Source organism: Parus major, chromosome 20 (assembly GCF_001522545.3).
Source record: "Parus major isolate Abel chromosome 20, Parus_major1.1, whole genome shotgun sequence".
NCBI lineage: Eukaryota > Metazoa > Chordata > Aves > Passeriformes > Paridae > Parus > Parus major.
Window position 1 is genome coordinate 7,104,529 of NC_031788.1, and position 19,582 is coordinate 7,124,110.

Sequence of the window (19,582 nt, forward strand, 5' to 3'; positions counted from 1 at the left end):
TGAGTAAATCCTTCTTGATTTGGGAACTGAGCAAGTTCTGGCAGCGCAGAGCCGCCCGTGCCATAGCTGGGTTCGTGGCATGCCGCACTGCCGTCAGCTCATATCCCAGGAGGAAGGACCACCGAATTTCCCGGTGATTGTTTAAACAGGATGTTGTGATCACGTACTTCAGCCGAGACTCTTCTTCTTGGATCCAGTCACTCAACTTTCCTCGAGAATTTGGTTCGCTGCCGGAGAAGTTGTTTTGGCAGCGTTGGCATCACCGTCCTGCCCTACCTCCGGCGTGCTGGCACACGCGCGCACCCAGACCGCCTTTCAGCAGCTCCTAAAGCATCACCCTGGGAAAACACGGATAAGGAAAGATCCTCCACAAGACTGCTCCTGCACGGCTGACCTCGGCTGCCAACCTGGCAGAAGGCTGACTCTCGCCTGGTTTCACGTTTTCGAACACAGAGTACAGGGGGAAATGTGGTGGCTGTGAAAATGTGCGATAATTAACTGCAATTAGTAATTTACGCTTGGGAAAAATTGCATAGGGCTGTATGCAGCATTTTAAAGCCAAAGAGGAATTCTGTGTTCGCACATACTGGTATCCAGTTGCTACCCGCTGCATCCCATTCCCCGCAGGAGTTTTAGTTCAGATTAACTAATTTTTAGACACAAGGATTTCCCATGGTTTAAACGTGCTGGCTTGGACAGTTCACCACAGAAACCAATACATTGTTCCAATATGAAAAATCTCTACCTTGTTAAAAGGTTTCTTAAATATTTAGGATCAAATCCTGCATGCTCCTCCACGTGAAATTTTTTCACCCCAAAAATCGAGGAGATGCACAGTTCCACCTTGGATCTAGGAAACAGAAACAGAAACCAGCTGGTCTGGGAGGCAGAGGGGGAAGGAAATTAAGTTGGAAGCCATTGCCAGCCAGACAACCAGTAAATATCTCTTAACTCCCTATCATTAGTGGTACTTAGCTGCTTATCTCCTTGTTTATAAACCACTGCTGGGATAGTCTTTCAATGAAAGCACTATAAAATTTCCTATATTCTCATTTGCAATTGTAAGTGTCAGTAATAAACCAGAAGACTTGTGGGCTATCGATGTTTCACCTTCCACAAAGGTTTTTACACACCGTCCTCCGGCCTGACAGACAGGGGACACCTTCCAGGCTAAAATGGGTCAGACACGTTCACACTGATAGTGGAATCCTGGAGAGCTCCTGCTCCTACTCAAGGGAAGCTGTGAAACAGCAATTTAAGGCAAGGGAGTTTTTCAGGATGGTATCAGTTCCATTGTCCTCTGCGGGAATAAATCAAGTTTCAATATTCTTGGACCAAGGCCTTCCTCCCAAGACGGAACAGAAACCAGACTGCGCAACAGGGCATGTGAAGGCAATTCCTCTGCCTTCCTACAACACATCTTTGAGTCAAGAAGACCTCCTGCATATGGGTTATGTCGAGAACCGGGCCAAAATCTCCCTGTGGAACCCTGACCCCATGGACATCTGGGCACTTTCTGTCCATGGGCTGGCTCATCCCAGGGCAGTTGCTTCTTTGCCCAACATCTGTCCGTTCCACGGAGCCCAGTCCTGGGATGTGGGCTGCTCGTCCCTGGGCCACTCATCATCCCGAGCTGGGCAGAGAGCAGCGCTGGGAGCAGCAGTCGGAAAGGGACAAGAACCGAAGTTTCAGTTCCCAAGTGGAATTTTCGGGGGAGGAAAAAAAGCCACCAACCAAACATACAAAACCCAAATAAAAACCCAAATTATTCACCTCATACACCTCATAAACCACGTTTACAAACAATTATAATTTTTTTTTAGGTTTCAGCGTTTGCTTTTTTTTTTTTTTACAGTAAAAAAATCCCACAGTACTCAGCTGCCAGCCAGCTCTCCACCGACCCCCGGACCCGCTGCGGGCGCTCGGGCTGCGGGGGCCGCGGGGCCACCCCGGGATGCTGCCCGGGCCCCCGGATGCCCTGAGCGCGATCCGGGAGTGCGGAAAGTGCGGCCGCCAATGCTCAGGCTGGTGCGGCGGCGGGGCCGGGGCTGGGGCCGGGGCCGGGCGGGCGGAGCCGCCGCCGCCATGGGGCTGCTCAACTTCACCCGTGAGCCGCTGCCGGAGGCGGTGAGCGCCGACATGCACAACCTCAACCAGCTCAGCGCCCAGGTGCGCCGGGACGGGCATGGGCGGGTTTGGCTGCGGGGACAGCCCCGGACACGGAATCGGCGGGGCCGCGGCGGCCGGGCCGGCACCGGGAGCGGAACCCGGCCGGCAGCGCGGCACCGGAGCAGTCCCGGGTGTGCCGGTCCCAGCGGGTATCCAGGCCCCTGCTGGGCCCGGTGCCCCAGGCAGGGGGGGCAGCGTGGCCCCGTGGCCGGTGGTACAGCCCCGATCCAGCCGGGCGAGCCCCGTGCATGCCAGAGGTGTTTGAAGGATGTTTATGGAACCATGGAAACCCAGAAGGGTTCCTGGTGGAAGGGACCTGAAACACCATCAGTTCCACCCGCCTGCCATGGGTAGGGACACTGGTGGAGTTCCTGGTGGAGGGCTCAGATCGTGCCTGGTGGGCAGTGGGGGTCCTGTTAAACACTGGGGTTTGTGGTGGGACCACACAGTGTGCTGGTTGTGGATCCCACCCCAGATTCCCACCCTGCACTTCCTGCCTCAAGCTGAGGTCCTGCTCTTTGGTACCATCTGCCTCCAGGTCACTGACACACCGGGTGTGCAGTCTGGGCTGAAGTTAGTGGAAATGCTGAGGCTTTTCCAGCCCAGCTTGCCAGGACTGAGGATATCAGCCTGGTAACAGTCCAGTGCCATCTCTGTTACGTGGCCGAAGCCAGGGCAGAATCTGCAGCCACAAAGCAGCCAATGCCACTTTTGGCCGTACCCAGAAAGTCACAGCCGGCGCTGGTGCTGCAGAGGAGGGTGCTGGTAGTGCTCCGACACTCGGGCAGCCTCTCCATCCCTGGCTGCCAGCTGCACACCCACAACACTGAAAGCAGCAACTACACCCTTCACCCGTTCTCTTCCTTTCCCCAGTTAGTCTGGTTATCCCGTGGGGTTTGTGAAACATGAGACTGGATGTTCACAACTTTTCCCACTCGCAGTTTTTGGATTGCACAAGATAGAACAGCAGCTTCCGATTAGTCACAAGTCACAAAGGCCCTGTGCAGTGCCAGCTACCAGCTGCACAGACCCCTTGAGAGGCTCTGAAAAGCATCCTGAGCAAATCCCATCCCATAACGCCAAGGACAGGGCACCAGCACAGGTCCAGCTCTGAGACCAATGTGCTGGAGGTGGCTGGAGCTGGGTCGGGGGGTACATCACCACCTCATCGTGGTGCTGGTGGGGTGGTGAGGTGCTGATGTCCGAGTCTAACACTGTTCTGTTTCTTCACAGCAATTCTCAGCGCTGACTGAAGTGCTTTTCCGCTTTCTGACAGAGCCCAAGGAGGTAAGGCAGAACTGAAAAGATGTGTGAGTGCAGCTCTGGTCAGAAAGAGAGAAAAGATTTGGTCACTGCTCTTTCTCTTGGCAGGTAGAAAGATTTCTGACTCAGCTCTCAGACTTTGCCACCATGAATAAAATCAGCTTGGGCCCCCTGAAAAACATTGTCAAAAGTATTCTTCTGGTACCCAACGGTAAGTGATGTATTTGCATATGCTCCCCTGAGGCCAAACTGTTCCAACCATTCCCGCAGGGCTTGGTTTGCACAATAAGTGTAAATGGTAGCTAATACAGTGCTTAGCACTTAAGAATCAAAAGTTCCTCTGTTTGGTGTTTCTTTGTATTCTTTATACCCTGCCTGCATGCACATTTCACAGGCTTAAGTAAACTCCCTTAAATATCTGTGCATTAAATGCAGCACAGCCCCGTGACAGTGCTTGGTTTAAGCAGCACCTGTAAATCCCTTTTGCCAGACCAGGGCAGCCTCGTGCTGGCACCGAGTCTCTGCAGGAACTTCCACCCGAGTGACCCAGTGCTGTAATTCCTCCAAGGACAAGCGCTGCTGGAGACAAATTAGACAGCGCACACCCATTTGGAGCGGGCTGGGGACTGCTGCAGTTCTAGGCCATGTGAAGGAGACAGCTGACCTTGCAGTCTTGTTCTGGAGAAACACTTAACGTGTCCAGCTTTTTATTGTTCATAAACAGTGACGAAGAGGTTTGGGGGGATTCCACTGGAATACCCCAGACTCCAGCACTTTATAGGATTACTGTGATGTTGTGGCTGCCGTTTGACAGGATAATGGATCAAACACTCCACGGCACATTCATTGCATTGATCCTTCCTGTTATTAATAGTCCCTCACTATTACCCTTCAGCCCTGGGTTCCCTGTTCCTTCCTTCACAGCCCTGATGCACAACTGTTTTCTGAATTTGTTTTAAACTTGCTCTACTGCTTCAAGCCACCTTCCCTGTCCAGGAGTAGCAATGATTTTCTTTCCTGTAACCGTCTTGTGGGGATCTAATGTGGAATTTGCATTTTTTTCCCATCCTGATTCAGGCCTTGGTGGCCTCATCTTGTCATTCGTGTGTGTGTGCTCTGGCTTCAATCCCGTTGTAACTTTTCCTCAGCTCTGGGATGCCACGGACGATATCAGAGCAGATCACAGCAGATAACTTTGCCTCTGTGCTACACAGCCGGAAAGCCACGTGGGGCAGGCAGTCTCCTTGAATTTATGAGATTTCTGCTCTTGGCTTCAGAGAGCAGAATCCTTGTAAAGGTCCCTGTGCTGCCTGGGCCCCAGAACAAAGGGGGAAGGCGCAGCGGGGGAAAGTGTTATGTGCACACGTTCACACCCATCATCCCAAACACAGCAGGTAGGTCAAATTAGCAGCCCGCCAGCCTTAACAGTTCTCCTTTAACAAGCAAAGCGGCTACAGGAGAGAAAGCAGCAGCTTCAAAACATAACCGCTGCCGCTGTTCCCATGGATACCTGCAATGGGATCTCGCCCTCTCCCAGGCACTCCCAGAGCCCGGACTTTTAAAGCACCGGGCATCTGCAGAGATACCGGCAGGCACGACTGGGTTTCCGATCTCCGAGGAGCTGTGTGGTTTGCTTCAAAACACAGCTCAGAAACAGAGGCTTTCCATCGTCGGGTCCTGTCCCTGCCTCTATTTGACTCAGTAAAAATTGGTTTGACTCATTAAAAAGTGATTTTTTTTTTCTTTGTGGTGTTTATTCAGGTGCCCTGAAGAGGAATTTGTCTTCTGAACAAGTCAGAGCAGATTTTATTGCTCTAGGTAGGTCACGTGATTTCCACTAAATAAAAGATAATTAATATTTATCACATATAGTAATCTCATATGGTTTCCCCCCACAGGCCTCAGTGAAGAGAAAGCCAGTTATTTTGCAGAACAGGTATTCATATATTTTTGCTTGTTTCTAAGCTAACAAAATGTCAGTTCTGTGAGTGGGAACTGGTAAAACCCCACTGTGCCCCTGAGATGTGTCAGCACTTTGGGTATTTTCTTCAAAACCAGCTTGAGATTTTGAACTGAAGATCCTCAGAGAACTAATAAGGAGCAGTTTGTATGATGATACTTCTGGTTTGCCAGGGCCTCTCCCCCATCAGTGTCACAGTTCCTGCACTGCTGTGTGGCTTTCATGTGATGTTTTTGTGCTTCCCATGCTTTGAGCCCTGGGGTCATGCAGTTACATGAACACATGGCTTTTTGCACAGATATTGTTACACAGAACCAGTGCTAAAACAAAACCAGTGAGTTTCATTTACAGAAGTGACAGGGCAGATGGAAATCCTAGCAGGATTCAAACACCTGTGAAAGCCCTCCTGATCACATTAGTTCTCTCTTTATTCTGAGCTTTTGCCATCCTGTACCTTCTTTCTGACTCTTGTTGAAGTTTCAGGTACAAACAGGCCTCTTTTAACTAATTGCTGATGTGTCTTTTGCTCTTGTAGTGGAAGGTGAATTCCCCCACTCTAACACGCCTGGCTGTGGGTCAGACACTGATGATTAACCAGCTGATAGATATGGAGTGGAAGTTTGGAGGTAATAAAGCTACAACCTAAACTGGAGGGGTTGGCAAACCCAGCAGCAGCTCTTGGCTAAATAACGTTTTATTTCACCTTTAACTAACCGATTATCTGCCTTCTCTTCTTTCTGACTCACAGTGACTGCTGGGAGCAGTGAGCTGGAAAAAGTGGGAAGTATCTTCTTACAGGTAAATCTCCCACATCACAGAGTTCAGCTTGTAGGGCAGTTGAGGAACAAGCTCCAGCCAGGCATGTGGGAAACACTGGCGGGGAGGGGAAGGAGAGGGAAGCTGGGTCTCATAGGAATGGGCTCTGTGACTGCATCTTCAGTCTCCAAGTGCTGCTGCCAGCAGAGAGCAGAAAGGCTGCTGTTTGTTTCTCCTCTGAAGACATGAGGTACCACAAGAACATGGCCCATTCTGGAAAGCTGTTCAAAAAGCTCAGTTTAGCAAAGGTCAAACATCTTGGGGAGGGAGGGAAAGTGGGATCAAGGACTTTCAGAGATCTTCCCAATGCCCACGGATCTGTTCCTACAGAAAAGCCTGTCAAAGATGTGTATGTTTTGCAGCAGTCAAATTCACAGGAGCAGACTTCTGCTCTGCTGTCCTCTCCTAGTCTCAGATACAGATCCCTGAACTAAAATACTTCTGCTTTTCCTTTCCTCAAGCTGAAGCTGGTGATTAAAAAAGGGAGCCAATTGGAAAATGTATATGTTGGTGAGTTAACAGTTCTGGACAAGAGGGAAGGATGGAAAAGATGCATTTTGGGGCTTGGGGTGTTGCTGGGGGAGTCTGGGGCAGAATGAGGGTGGGGTGACTGCAAGAGCATGACTGTGGTTACTCCTGCCTCAGCTTCTCCATCACTGTGGCTTTTCCTGCCCCAATCTCTCCCTGCCCCAGGCACTCCAAAACTGTTTAGGAACACGGACTTTTGGGCATCTTCACATCTGTGCCTCAGTAAACACAGATCTGCCACAGAGCAGTCAGAGCAGCAGGGCAGAGGAGGAAAATAAATAACTCCGAAGCATGGAGTGCTGTTGGGAGATCCCATCCCAGGGGGATGATCCCAGCCTAGCCCCCCTGGCAGACTGGCTAGCATAAGGAACCAGCTGCTGGGAATCACAGCGGCTCATCCTTCTCAGCTTAGGTGAACATTAATTGCTTCATGGTAGCACCAGAACAGCGTTGCTAATGTTGGAAGTGTAACCTGAAATCTAAGACTTGATGCCTCTACTTTTTTTCTGCAGAGTTAACTTTGCCCCAGTTCTACAGTTTTCTGCATGAAATGGAACGGGTCAAAACCAGCCTGGAAAGCTTCAGCTGAAACTGCACAGACCTGAGCCGACATCTGTCTGGGATGCTTAATTCCTCCTCATGGGTCTGCAGATCTGCTCTTTCCCAGCTGACTCTTCACACCCTGATAAGAGAAGACAAGCTGAGCAATGAGCAGTGGTGTCATGGCCCAGCAGGACCCATCAGTCCTTTAGAACCTGAAACTTGGGCAAAGTTTCAGCTTTTTCAAAGCACCTACAAGTCCACTCTGGTTTTTTTTGTTTTTTTTTTACACTATAGTATTATCAGAAGTAATATGGGTAACTACTAAAATAGCAAAGAAATAAACCCATTCCCACCCCGCTCCATTTGTATCAGAATCTGTTTTTGTAAGAAAATGAGAAACAGGTTTAATTTTGAAACGTGGAAGAATTAGCAGAGAGGATGAGGAAAACAAGGAGAGCATCTAATGTGGGGGATCAGTGCTCCCTTCAACCCTTTCCCTTCTCTTGTATTAAGAAACATGTTGATGAACTTCTTCCCAGTTGTGCCTCATTATGGAAAAGTATCTCAGTGATAGGTGATTATAAATCTTAAATAACTAAACAGCTGCCTCTGTGCACAGGGCTGGGGGGAACATGTCAGGGAGTGACGTGATAAATCTCATTTGGATGTGCTGCTCTTTAATCTGCAGCCTGTGTGACATGGCACAGTCAGAGCCAGCCCATTTCCCAGTGGACGTATGTCCAAACCCCAGGAAGTGCCATTAGCTCAACTCTTCAGTTGTCTGAGGGTGAGGATGTGCTCTTCATCAGGAGGCAGAGGGGTGCTCCAGCCCACCTGGGGCAGTGGGTGATGTTACAGTCACTGAGGTTCCTCTCATGTCCAGACTGCTGAGCTGTCCAGCAGCCTGAGCTGGCTGAAGCCTCTCCCACAGCACAGGGATGAAGGAAGCTCCTCTTACAGGGTATTTCCCAAAGCATCTCTGTGTCTCTGCGACACTCAGCAGTTCCAGTGAAGGGAATAAACCACATTACCAGGGAATATCCCAGTAAAACACTCTGTTTCCAGGCTCCACCTGAAGGGATGCACTGTCCCATGGCATCCTGCCATTCTGCTGTGGGGCTCCCTGCAGCAGCAGCTGCTTCCAGTTAGACCTGTCCCAAAGAGATCATTTCTGTGAGAAAAGCATCACAAAGCTCCCTGCAGCACACAGCTTCACCTGTGGGTTTCCAGCTGCAGCAAACCCAACATTGGCTGTCCCTGCACTGTGTTTCCTGTGGAGTTGCAGGAGTGACTGGGAACAACAGTGGGCACAGGCTGAGCCATACATTTGGGAACTGGGGAATCCTGCTGGCAAACCCGGGAACGGATTTATTTATTTTCCCACGTATTAGGTCAGTCACAAGCATGCCAAGATTTATCACATGATTACTGTAAAAATGAAAAAAAAACCCAACCAAAAACCTCTGAAATAATGTTCTACAGAATATTCAGTCTCCTTTTGGGTGGCAGGAAAAGCTATTTCAGGGCAGAAGAAGCACTCCAAATGGCTGCTGCCTTCTCAAGACAAAAGCAATTTTTTTGCTTTACGTTTTCTGCTGCCTGTTCCCATTATTTCTCCCAGTGCCAGGGCAGCACCGCTCAGCACTATCCGGTTACGTGGGGAGGTGGCCACGGCGCTGTGGAGAAGATGCCAGGCTTGGTTGTGGGTCAGGAATCCTCCATCCCCCCGTGCTCCTCCCCCTGCCCGGTTGGGATTAAGCCGCTCGGGGCTGACGCACGCCGAGCCCGCTGACCCCGAGTGTAGAGGTCACCTCCATGCTGGCCATCTCCATGGTCCCCACGGGCAGCTCGGATCGGCGGCATTTGCACCGCGGCCTGGCCTTGCTGCTGCCGCCAGCGGCCATTTACCCCTCACGCCTGGCTGTGCGGGAGCCGGGCTGGCAGCCCCGTGGGGAAGGGATGGAGGGGACACGGGGTGATGATACCCATGAGGGGATTACCCTTCCCATGGGGCTCGCCAGGAGCGAGGACGGCTCTGGGAGCCAGTGTGGCAGCGGCGCAGCCTGCGCAGCGCGGCCCAGGGCTGAGGGCCGCTGTCAGAGGCCTGCGCCAGGCACAGCCCAGGCAGGGCTGAGCGGGGAGCCGGGCGCGGCGGCAGGGAAGGAGCCGGGTGCCCGTTCTGCCCGTTCTGCCCGTGTTTCCGTGCTCGTGTGCGCGGCCCCTTCCGCCTGCCCGTCAAGCCCAGCCAGCCGAGAGCTAATCTCGGCGGGACAGCGGGCGCGGGGGAAACAGGGGCCTCTCAGCAGCCTGGGGTGCAGCTAACCGTGCTCCCGCAGCCGTTTGCCTCCCCGAGGCCTTTCCCGGCCCGTTTCCTCCACGGCGGCCGAGCCACAACCCCCCATGCCTGGCCCTGCTGTGTGGGGACACGCGGCCCCCCGGCTGCAGCGGGGCAGGGGCAGCTCGGCCATGCCGAAGCCACACACGGTCACCTCCCTGCGTGCTCAGATACTCGTGCAGCCCCTCTCACAGTGCTGTGGGCTCTCTGCTGCCTCGGGCCACCCTGGCACAGCCTGGGCTGCCCGGCAGTGTCTCCTGAGTGCAGGGGACGTGGCAGAGTGGCCCCAGCAGCCAGGCTGCAGTGGGGATACTGTGCTGCCAGGCATCCTCCTGCTCATCCCTGCCAGCTCCAGCACGGCAGCAGAGAACGGGGGCTGCTCTCTGGGGTCTGTCAGTTCCCAGCGTGGATTCAATGCTGTTGTGATTCTCAGCCATGTCAGATGCTAATGACCAAGGGAACTGGGATGTTTTCAAATGAAGCATCTTCTCCCTGCTGGAAATGTCAATGCTGCTGCTCCCTTCATATGTGAAGGAATCCTCCAAACCCTGAGAACAAAAGCCTCTGCTCAGAGGGAGCAGAGATGTGGACTCCGCTCGTGCCTGTGAGCCCACAGGCAAGCAAGGACAGAAAGAATTGTGGCTCCTTGCTGTTGGCTCTGCCTGACCTTGAGCAGGTTGTGTGGGAACTGACAGAGCTCCTCTGGGACATCCTGGTTTCCACAAACCTCACCAGGAGCCACTCTGTGCCGAGGACTTTCAGCTTGGTGTCTATCCCTGTCCCAGCTTTCCCGTTTGCAAAACAGAGTGACAAATCACAGGGTTGGCCAACAGCTGGGAGGGAGCCACAGCAGGTGAGACAAGCCAGGGAGCAGAAATGGGAGGTGAGGGCCCCAAGGCAGCTGGAGCTCAGCCCAGTGCTGAAGACAATCCTGCCGTTCCTCACCCCATGCCGTCCTCCTCCCCAATTCCTCCAGGTTTTGGGTTGATGCAGCACCGAGCAAAAACACCAGCTGTGAACTACAGCTCCCCAAATTGCTCTGTCTGCCTGGGAACACAGGAGTGCACCACCACCCTGCTGTGCTACATGAATCCTTGGGGACAGGGACCCTGAGGGGCTGCAGGGGCTCCCTGGGGTTCCCATGGCACTCACAGTCTCTTCACTGGAGCAGACAGATGAGGGTGGCACTGGGCACAGCACCATGCTGCAGCCAAGGACACGCTTCCAGGCACGAGCCCTCAGCCTGCCTTGGGACAGGATTCTGCACCTCTCTGCTCAGAACAGGGGCAAAGCATCCCACCCTGCCTGCAAAACAGAGCTGCTGCCTCCCATTCTTGTGGGAGGTGGGGAAAGAGACTGGTGGTGTCCAAGGCAGTGGAAATATTCCTAGCATGTCGTCTGCTCCTAAGCCTTGCCATCTCTCTAGGCAGTTCTTTGTCCAAGCACACTGGGAACAATTGGGGTTGCTCAGCCAGACCACAGGCTGTCGATCAGCAGAGGGAATGAATGCTCCAGCATACGGAACCCATCTTCTCCCACAGCAAGGGGAGGTGGCCACCAAAAACCAGCCTGTGGCACAACAGCACAGACAGAAACAATGCCCATGCACCCGTGCCAGTGCCAGCCCCGGGAAGGGGGGTGGTGCTGCCCAGCCCATGCAAGGAACAACTGAGAGGGAGGGGGTGGCTGGGCATCCTCAGGCCCCATGTGTGGCTGGGGGTGGCATGGTTGACACAGCCATGGTAACAAGGTCCCTGTGTGATCCCGCACTGCAGGTGGCTGAGGAGGAGCAGCTGAGTCCTGGGGGACAGAGAGGAGCCCCTAAGCTGTTGGATCAGGGCTTGGCCAGCCCCTCTCAGCACCCAGTGCCTTTGGAGTGTCCTATCTGTGGCTGATGGCATTTACTGACTTGCAGGCACAGCTTCACAAAGGATGCCCGGCCCTGTGGTGACAAATCCATCCTGTCCCTAAGAGCCTGATACAGCTTCTCCTCTCCATGACACCCTGAGCAGCCACGGGCTGGTGCTTGGCGGGGGGAGCACCCACCAGCCCCTCACTGAGGCAGCTCAGCCCATTTCCCAGCACTCAGCTCCAGTTTATAGGGCTGCTCTGTCCCAGGGGCATCGCTGCCACCGCTAACGAGGTTATCCCAGACCAGGCACCGACAGAGAGGGAAAGCAGGGTTAACCCTTGTGCCACTGACACATCCCACAGCACTGGGGAACAGCTTTGCTTAGAAACGAGCTCTTAACAAGTCCCAGTGGTGATGGGTGGCTGTGAATCACCAGGTGAGGATTCCCGTGCCATCACCATGCCAGCCCCAGCACCGCAGCATCTCTCCTCTCAGAGCAGCCCCATAGCCATGACAGCAGCACCAATCCCCGAGGCTACATCTTGCAGACGGTGCCCATGGCAGCAGCACAAAAAGGACGGTGCAGGTCCTCATCGTGCCCCCATCCCTCAGCTTTGTTTCACATCGACAGCTGGGATGTGGATAAGGAGCAGGATGGAGCCAAGGTGCAGGCAGGAGTTGTTGGGTGGCCGAGGCCATTGCTGCTCACAGGGACACAACACCGCTCACATTCCTGCGGGAAAATGTGAAGGCTGCAAGCAAGGTCAAGGGCCCTTCCCTTGCTGGGACTCGGCGTCACGCCAGCACCCGGGTGGCCCCGACCCGCCGTCTCGCGGGGTTGGGGACTGTCCCTTCACCCTCACCCCACCTCCCCTCCTCTGCAGGACTGGCTGGGACACGGGTGGGTGCTGGCAACGCTCCCCAGGGACCACCAACGCGGGCAGCGCTGTTCGCCCGGCTCAGCAGCTCCCGCGGGGCGGGTATTGGGGTGGGATCCCCAGGCAGGGCCCCTCCGTTTCCACCCTCGCTGCTGAGATCCGACAAACTCACGGCACTGCCGGGCGGTGCCCCCCCCGCCCCGCCCCTGTTGCGGTGCGCGGTGCGGGGCAGCAGAGGGCGCCAGAGCACCGCGCAGGACCCCGCGCTCCCCCCATCCCTCCCCGCACCCACCCGGTCCCACCCTCCGGACACCCCCATCCCTCCCCGCACCCACCCGGTCCCACCCTCCGGACACCCCCATCCCTCCCCGCACCCACCCGGTCCCACCCTCCGGACACCCCCATCCCTCCCCGCACCCACCCGGTCCCACCCTCCGGACACCCCCATCCCTCCCCGCACCCACCCGGTCCCACCCTCCGGACACCCCCATCCCTCCCCGCACCCACCCGGTCCCACCCTCCGGACACCCCGCCCCGCGCCCTCCATTCTCCGGGCTTCGCTCCCGCATCCACCGCTCCCGTCCCCCGCCCTCTCTCCCCGGGGCATCCTGCCCGCCCTCCTCCAGGATATCTCCCTGCATCCTCAATCCCCGGGCATCCTTCCCTCCCTCCCTCCCTCCCCCGTCCCCTTTCCTCGACGCATTCCTCTCCCTCATCCCTTCCTCAGCCCCAATCCGCCTCCTGGCCCCATGGACCCTCCCTCCCCGCACCCGGCAGGCAGCCCCCCCGACCTCGACCCCCGCTCCAGCCGCCAGCAGCACCATCTCCCCCGCAGTTCCCACAAGCGCTTTCCCAGCCGGGAGCCCCGGAATCACACTTTTCCTCGCCCACCCCAAAGCCGGGCGTCACCCCCAGATACCGCCCGGCGGGACCATCCCACCCCAGCCTCCTCGGAACTGCCCCTGCAGCAGCCTCAGCCCCGAGCACCGGCTCCCACCGCCTCCGGCAGAGCCCCCTGTGCTGGCTCAGCTCCGAGTCGGGGGCAGGAGCCCCCGGATTTATTCAAAAGCAATAAAACTGAACCCAAGTGTTCCTGTTCATTTCTGTCACCCGCGGCTGGTACTGGAGTGAGCTCTCGTCCCACCCCACATGCCCTGTGCTGTGCTGGGTCAGGCAGTTCTTCGGTCGGGCGGGCTTTGATAAGAGCAGATTAAAAATAATCATAACAATAACGAGGAGACCCGTCACCTCTCTGGGGGGCACCTCACAACGCCTGCTGGGACTTTCAGCTTCCACTACGGAAGAATTATCTGTATTTATGCATTTGTCAATGTTAGCCCACTCCCCCCATACACAGAGGGATGCCGGAGGGTGCCTGTCCCACTGCAGGTGGCCTCAGCAGGGCTAGGTTCCAGGGAGGCAGCAGGAGCACGGGATGCTGAACTCTCTGGAGCCCCCCCTGGGTGCAGAGAAACCGGGTCTCAGGCAGAGCCCAACGTGCTGGCCCAGCTGCATGGGGTGGGACTTGGGGGGGAGCCAGAGCCCCCCTCCCCGGGCTGCAGGCGCGGAGCAGTTCGACAGAGCACCATCAGAGCAGGTGAAGGGGAGGGGGAGCACCTACCTTTCCACCAGTTTTTCTAGTTGCTCCATCTCACATATAGCAAATTCTGAGCACACAATGCAGTTATTGAATAAAATTATGCTTTTTTTAGTACTTGTATGCATGTGGTTTTTAAGGCTCTGCCTAGAAACGAACCTCTGAGCCAGGAGCAGAGAGATTGGAAGGGAAAGCCAGGCCAGCCCTGGACAGTTGTGGGACACAGAGATGCAAGCGCAGCACTGTCAGCCATAGCAGCTGGCAGGTGACACATCCAGCCCATGCAGGTGACGCGCCCATCACTCCTTCCACTCCAGGAAGAAGGAGAAAGCACTCCTGGATGGGGCAGGGATCATTAGGGAGAGTGGCCATTGCAGCCAGCCCGGGGCCGCCTCGCCTCTCCTCTCCCTGTCGCTATCTCCGTCCCCCTTGGCGCCAGCTCTGTCCTCCTCCCGCAGAGCTCTGCCTGTGCCCCTGAGGACGAGTCCTGCCTCCCCTCCGCCATCTCGCTGTCCCTCCAGGCAGCGGAGCCGAGGCGCTGCCAGCTCCATCTGCACAGTGCAGCGAGCACCGGGCCAAGGGGCAGGACCCACAATCGCATTTCCTTGGAGCACATTGTGCTCCCGCCTTGCCGAGGGTGTTGGAAATGGGTGGCTGTAATAACGGCACCGTGAATAGCCGCAGCTCACTCACTGTGGCCTCCAAGCTCAGTGTGCTCCAGCTCCAGCCTCATCCCTTCCCAAGGCTGTTCCCTGCCATGACGTGCCCTGGTTTCCAACCCGCCTTATAACCTCCTGCCTTGGCCCAGGTATCTGCAGTCCCCACACCCACCCACAAGCTCCCATCAGCACTTCCCCCACTGCAGCTGCTTTGGCTTTGACCCGTGTTCTCCTCCCAGCAGGACCCCCATGGACTGGGGACACAAAACCCCCAAACGGACTCTGCTGCTCTGTGACAGGCAGTGCTGCCCAGACGTGGTGCAGCACAAAGGGCTCATGGAGCTTTTATTGCTCTTGATCCTGCACGGCTCCCCCAGACCTGCTTTGAGCAGAGCCTGCCCTTGGAGCCAGCGCTCTGCAAACAGCATCCCCGGGGCCCTCCCCAGGGCCGGGGCGCAGGTCCCCACTCCCGCGGCAGCCTGGCTGCAGGGCAGCAGGTTCTCCTCTGCCACCAAACCTGGCTGTGGCTGCGCTGGTGCCATCTGTTCGTCAGGCACAGTCCCGTGTCACGCTGTGCTGTGGGAGCCGTGCCAAAGCTCCCGGACCCTGCTGGAGCACCCGCACTGGAACCGGGCTCTGAGTGCCGCGACCGATGCGATTTGCAGCCCCGGTGAAAAGATGAGGGCACAGATGCCAGCGGCGTTTCCTGGCTCTGGAGATGAGCCGCGTCGGGCGGGGCTGCGAGTGCTCGGGTTGTGGGGGGCAGCTTGGGGAGGTACCAGGGCTCAAGTAGGGGGCATCTCACCAGACCACCCCCCAGCTGGGGAGATGGGTGCCTTGTGGGCTCCCAGCAAGGACACGGGAGTTGCAAAGCTGGAGTGGCTTTGGGAAGCCTCGGGCTGGGCTCTGTCCCGCTCTGCTTGCTCGAGAATGAAAGGATTTGTCAACAAGGAGCTGATGAGTCCCGCGGGCAGCCAGCTCACCCTCCTCCCAGCACTCCCTGTCCAGCAGGTGGGCTCCTGACGGCACACGGCCATTGCAGGCACCCGGAGCAGGCTGGCCCCGAGTGCCGACTGCACCAGAGGCTCTGAACCCACTGTCCCACCAAAGCCCCCGGTGTGGGGGTCCCGACCCCACCGGCCGGACAGCACGGCAGCTCTGGAGGCTCTGACCCTCTAAAGTGTTTCTGCGGGATGCTCGGTGTGACCCTGGCAGTGCTTGGCACACGGAGCAGCCACACGCGGCGGAGAGAGGAATATGCTTCCACCAGGAGAACAAGAAGAGCCTCTGATGGCTGCCATGTCCCTTGTAAACACCAACTTTGAGAGCATCAGATTACAGCCGCTGCCTCGGCTCCAAACAAGATGGTAATCGGGAGCACGGAGGCACCCTGCCTGCATCCTGCCTGCCCAGCGGGGAGCGCCGGGAGCCTGCTGGCACCGCAGAGGCCATGACACCCTCTCCTGCGCTGCAGGACTGCCGGGGCTCGCTGCGCCCCGACCCCACACAGCACAGCGACCCGGCGCGCCCCGGGCGAACGGGAGCTCCCCGCCCCCGGCGGAACCGCTGCTCGCTTGTCCCCGAGTGCGTGCGCAGGGTCCCGGTGGCAGGGAATGCACCGCGGTTCGGTGCAGCCCCGTTGGGGCACATCACTGCCCGTCCCCCGCAGCCGTGGGCGTGCAGGAGGATGGCTCCCACCGAGGGCTGGGTGAACCGACACCCGTGGTCCCGGGCTCGCTGTGCCGCTACCGCCCTCGCTCCCGGTGTCCCGGCTCGGGAGATGGTCGGTCCCACGGCCGCTCTCCGAGCCTCCCCGCAGCAAGGCCGGTGTCCGGGCTGCAGCCGCCGCCCCAAGGAGAGCTCGGGGAGGGCACAGCCGGGCAGGGCCATTCCCGGGGCCGCAGCTGGCGGGGTTGGAGGCAGCTGCCCGCAGCGCGGCCCCTCCACCCCTCCCCTTTCTCGGGCAGGAGCCGCTCCGACCGCTTCCTGCTGAGCGGTCCGGGCTGCGGGGACGGAACAGCCCCCACTCCCTCCTCCTCCTCCTCGGCCCCTGCCTCAGGCAGGACCGAGCGGTTCCTGCCGCCGCCGCCGCCCTGGCCGTCCCGCACAGTGCAGGGACACCGGGACCGGCCGCTCCCCGCCGCGGGGCTCTGCTGCTCCCCCCGCCGCGGGGGCTCCACGCTCGGCCGGGCCGGAGTGCGCGGTGCCGGCGGGGACACGCGGGACCGCGGCTGCGCCCACGCTGCGGCAGCTGGCGGGGGGCGGCGGGGATCAGCTGCGGCCGGGGATCAGCTGTGCCCCGCGCCGCCCCGCCGGGGCCCCCCCTCTCCCTGGGGAGCGGCCCCGGCTCCCCCCGCACCGCCCGCCCTGCCCGCCCTACCTGCCCGCCGCCCTCCCGGCCCTCCCCGGGGCGGCTGGCGGCCGCCCAGCCCGGAGCTGCCCTGCTCCCTCCTCCTCCTTCTCCTCCTTCTACTTCTCCTCCTCCCGCGGGCACAGCCCTGTCTAATCCCACGGGTGTCAAATCCACGGTGCGGCTTTGGCCGTGGCGGGGCCGGCGCGTACCCGATGGGGCCGGCGGGGAGGACGAGGGAGGAAGGCGCGGGATGCTCCGGCGGGGGCACCCGGCCGAGCCCCCCCTTCCGCACACCGCAGCCATGGCAACCGCGATGGGCTGTCCCAGCCCGGCCGCAGCGCAGTGAAGGCGAGAGGGACGCAGGGAGGGAAGGAGCCGCTGGGCGATTCCTGAGGGGCTGGCACACACACAGCCGCTGGAAGCGACCGGAGCCAATCCCCCAGCTCCCTTTGTGATGCTTCCTGACACAGATTCCCTCTCCATGGCTGACTTTGCAAGTTTCCCCATCCTCTTCCCCTCCTCGCGCGGTTCCTTTTCATGCGACTAAATTATACACGAGAGGAGGGACATGCTGGAAATTCTAGTGACAAAATAGAAATGAGCAGATTTGCGCAGGCGGCTGCAGCCCGGCCACCCCCGGGATTCCTGCGAGCCAAGAGGGACCGGACCTAGTCCCAGGGCAGCACCATTAAAGCCCGTGAATTTTGAAACCACCAAGGAAAAGGCTTTTTCTGCGGCAGCGGAGAAGTACGGGCGTGTGGAGCGGGATGGGGGTGGGTGCGGGACCGCGGCCCCTCCATGCAGAGCGGCTGCTGTCCCAGCACACAGCACCCTCGGGGACGGCAGGCGACGCATTCACTTCCCCGGAGAAATGTCTTGTTTGGGAGCCAGTAAAAAATATGCAAATCTGAGAGGGCTGGGCCTCAGCCTCTGAGCAGCCTTTCTCCCCTTCCTCCCCATCCCAGAGCTCCGTGGGGCGAGCCGAGCCCTGGGCAAGCGAGGGAAGGGAAAGGCAGCGCCGGGGGAGCGCGGAGGCGGCAGGAGGGGCAGCAGGATGAGATTTGGTGTGTCACGGAGCAGGACGGGGACATGTGCGCGGGATAGCGGCTCCTCCAGACCGCGGGCATGCGGAGAAGGCTCCTGCTCCCGCAGCCGGGGTGGGTGGAGCATGCTGTCACTTTTTGGTGCTGGGCAAGCCCGGCATCGCTGTCGCAGGATCGCTGCCTGTGCAATGAGTCAGGAGCAGCGCTGCCACGTTTTCCTCCTACAGGCAGAGTCCCGTGGCGGGTCGGTCGTGCTCCGCACCGGGACGCGCCCGCACACGCGGTGCTGTTTCAGCTCCGACGCCACGTGGGTGGGTGAATCTCCGGCAGAGACTCTCCGGGGAAACCCCTCTGTTGGAAGGATGAGGACACCGACCTGCAGCTCGGACGAGATGCGGAGCGCCTGGCTCAGGCAGTGATCCCACGGGACACGGGCATATTCCTGTGCCTGCGTCCCACCTCCTCTGCCAGACAATGAAACACTGCCCTCCTTCCCAAGTCGCAGCAGAACAAATAAAGCAAGCGCCATATGGTGCCAAGACACGTTGGAAATGGGGCCAAGCCCAGGAGGTAGGGGAGGTGGCAAGCCTCCATCCCCACACCAGTCCCCATCGCCAGCTTCAAGCCAGGGCTGTCCTTGAGGGAGCCCTGTGCCCACTCCTCCTCCTCCCTCCCGCAGCCACTGCCCCGCTGCCAGGCACAGCTCTGCATTTCAGCCATGGCTCTGCCTGCAGTCCTGGGGGAGCACAGAAACCAGAGCTGTCCCCGAGAGCACTTTCCTCTAAGAGCTGGCCCAGGGACACAGGTGTCATCCCTGGACTGACACTGTTGTCAGGAGATAATGCCCTGCACCCTGCCACGGGACAGGGCACCCTGCTACGTCTCCCTGAGAATTACAGGCAGGAGTGGGCACCACAGACAGCTTGTCCCCTAAAGCCCCTGCAGCCCAGGGGCTGGAGGAGAAGCCTCCCACCTGCTCCAGGCTGCCACAGATACCCCAATGCAAGAAGAAAGTGGCACCATCTTTCTGCCTGTCACAGCAATCCTCCTGCCTGGATCCTCCCACAGCCCTGCAGCTCCTGGATCCCCTGCGTGTTTTCAGGCGAGTCACCTCCAAGCACAGGCACTCCACAGTGAGGGACCTCCCAGGGGACTTGGGCACCCTATGGCAGGGCTTTCCGAGGTGCTGAGCGCCTGCAATTCCCTGCAGCCTGCTCTGTGGAGCAGAGCACATCCCTCTGAGAGCCCAGCCTGCCCTGGCTGCCCAAGGCCTGACTCAGGACAGCAGATCCCAGAGCTTCCTCGGGGGCAGGATATGATGAGCTCCTGGGGGAAGAGGGGGACTCCAGGAGCCCTTCACACTCTAACAGACCTCCTGCATGTGTGGCAAGCAGATGCCAGCCTCGTCCGTGCCTGGGAGCCATGTCACAGAGCTCATGTAGCACCTACCCACCTGCCACCCTCATTCACCCCATTCCCTGAGCAAGGGCCTCTAAAAGGGAAGAACCTGGCTCTGTCCTCCAGGTTGAATCAAAGTGAGGATCTCTTTTGTTTTTGAGGTTTTGTAGCCACAGGGCTCAACTCTC

The 19,582-nt window shown here is 58.0% G+C and overlaps 1 protein-coding gene across 1 annotated transcript; it reads left to right on the forward strand.

The window, feature by feature from the left end:
* Positions 1–2,036: 2,036 nt before the first annotated feature.
* COMMD7 (COMM domain containing 7) lies at positions 2,037–7,639 on the forward strand. Its single transcript, XM_015647060.3, has 9 exons — positions 2,037–2,169; positions 3,403–3,456; positions 3,541–3,643; positions 5,194–5,250; positions 5,331–5,368; positions 5,928–6,018; positions 6,141–6,190; positions 6,670–6,718; positions 7,249–7,639. Exons 1-9 carry the CDS (start codon positions 2,086–2,088, stop codon positions 7,323–7,325), a joined length of 603 nt encoding a protein of 200 aa, XP_015502546.1. The 5' UTR covers positions 2,037–2,085; the 3' UTR covers positions 7,326–7,639.
* The last annotated feature ends 11,943 nt before the right edge of the window (positions 7,640–19,582 follow it).

Excerpts from the sequence above, each read along its gene's own strand:
- COMMD7 (XM_015647060.3), top strand. The coding sequence starts at position 2,086 with ATGGGGCTGCTCAACTTCACCCGTGAGCCGCTGCCGGAGGCGGTGAGC. Across the intron at positions 3,457-3,540 it reads TTCTGACAGAGCCCAAGGAG|GTAGAAAGATTTCTGACTCA; the intron begins GTAAGGCAGAAC and ends TTCTCTTGGCAG. Across the intron at positions 5,251-5,330 it reads AGCAGATTTTATTGCTCTAG|GCCTCAGTGAAGAGAAAGCC; the intron begins GTAGGTCACGTG and ends TTCCCCCCACAG.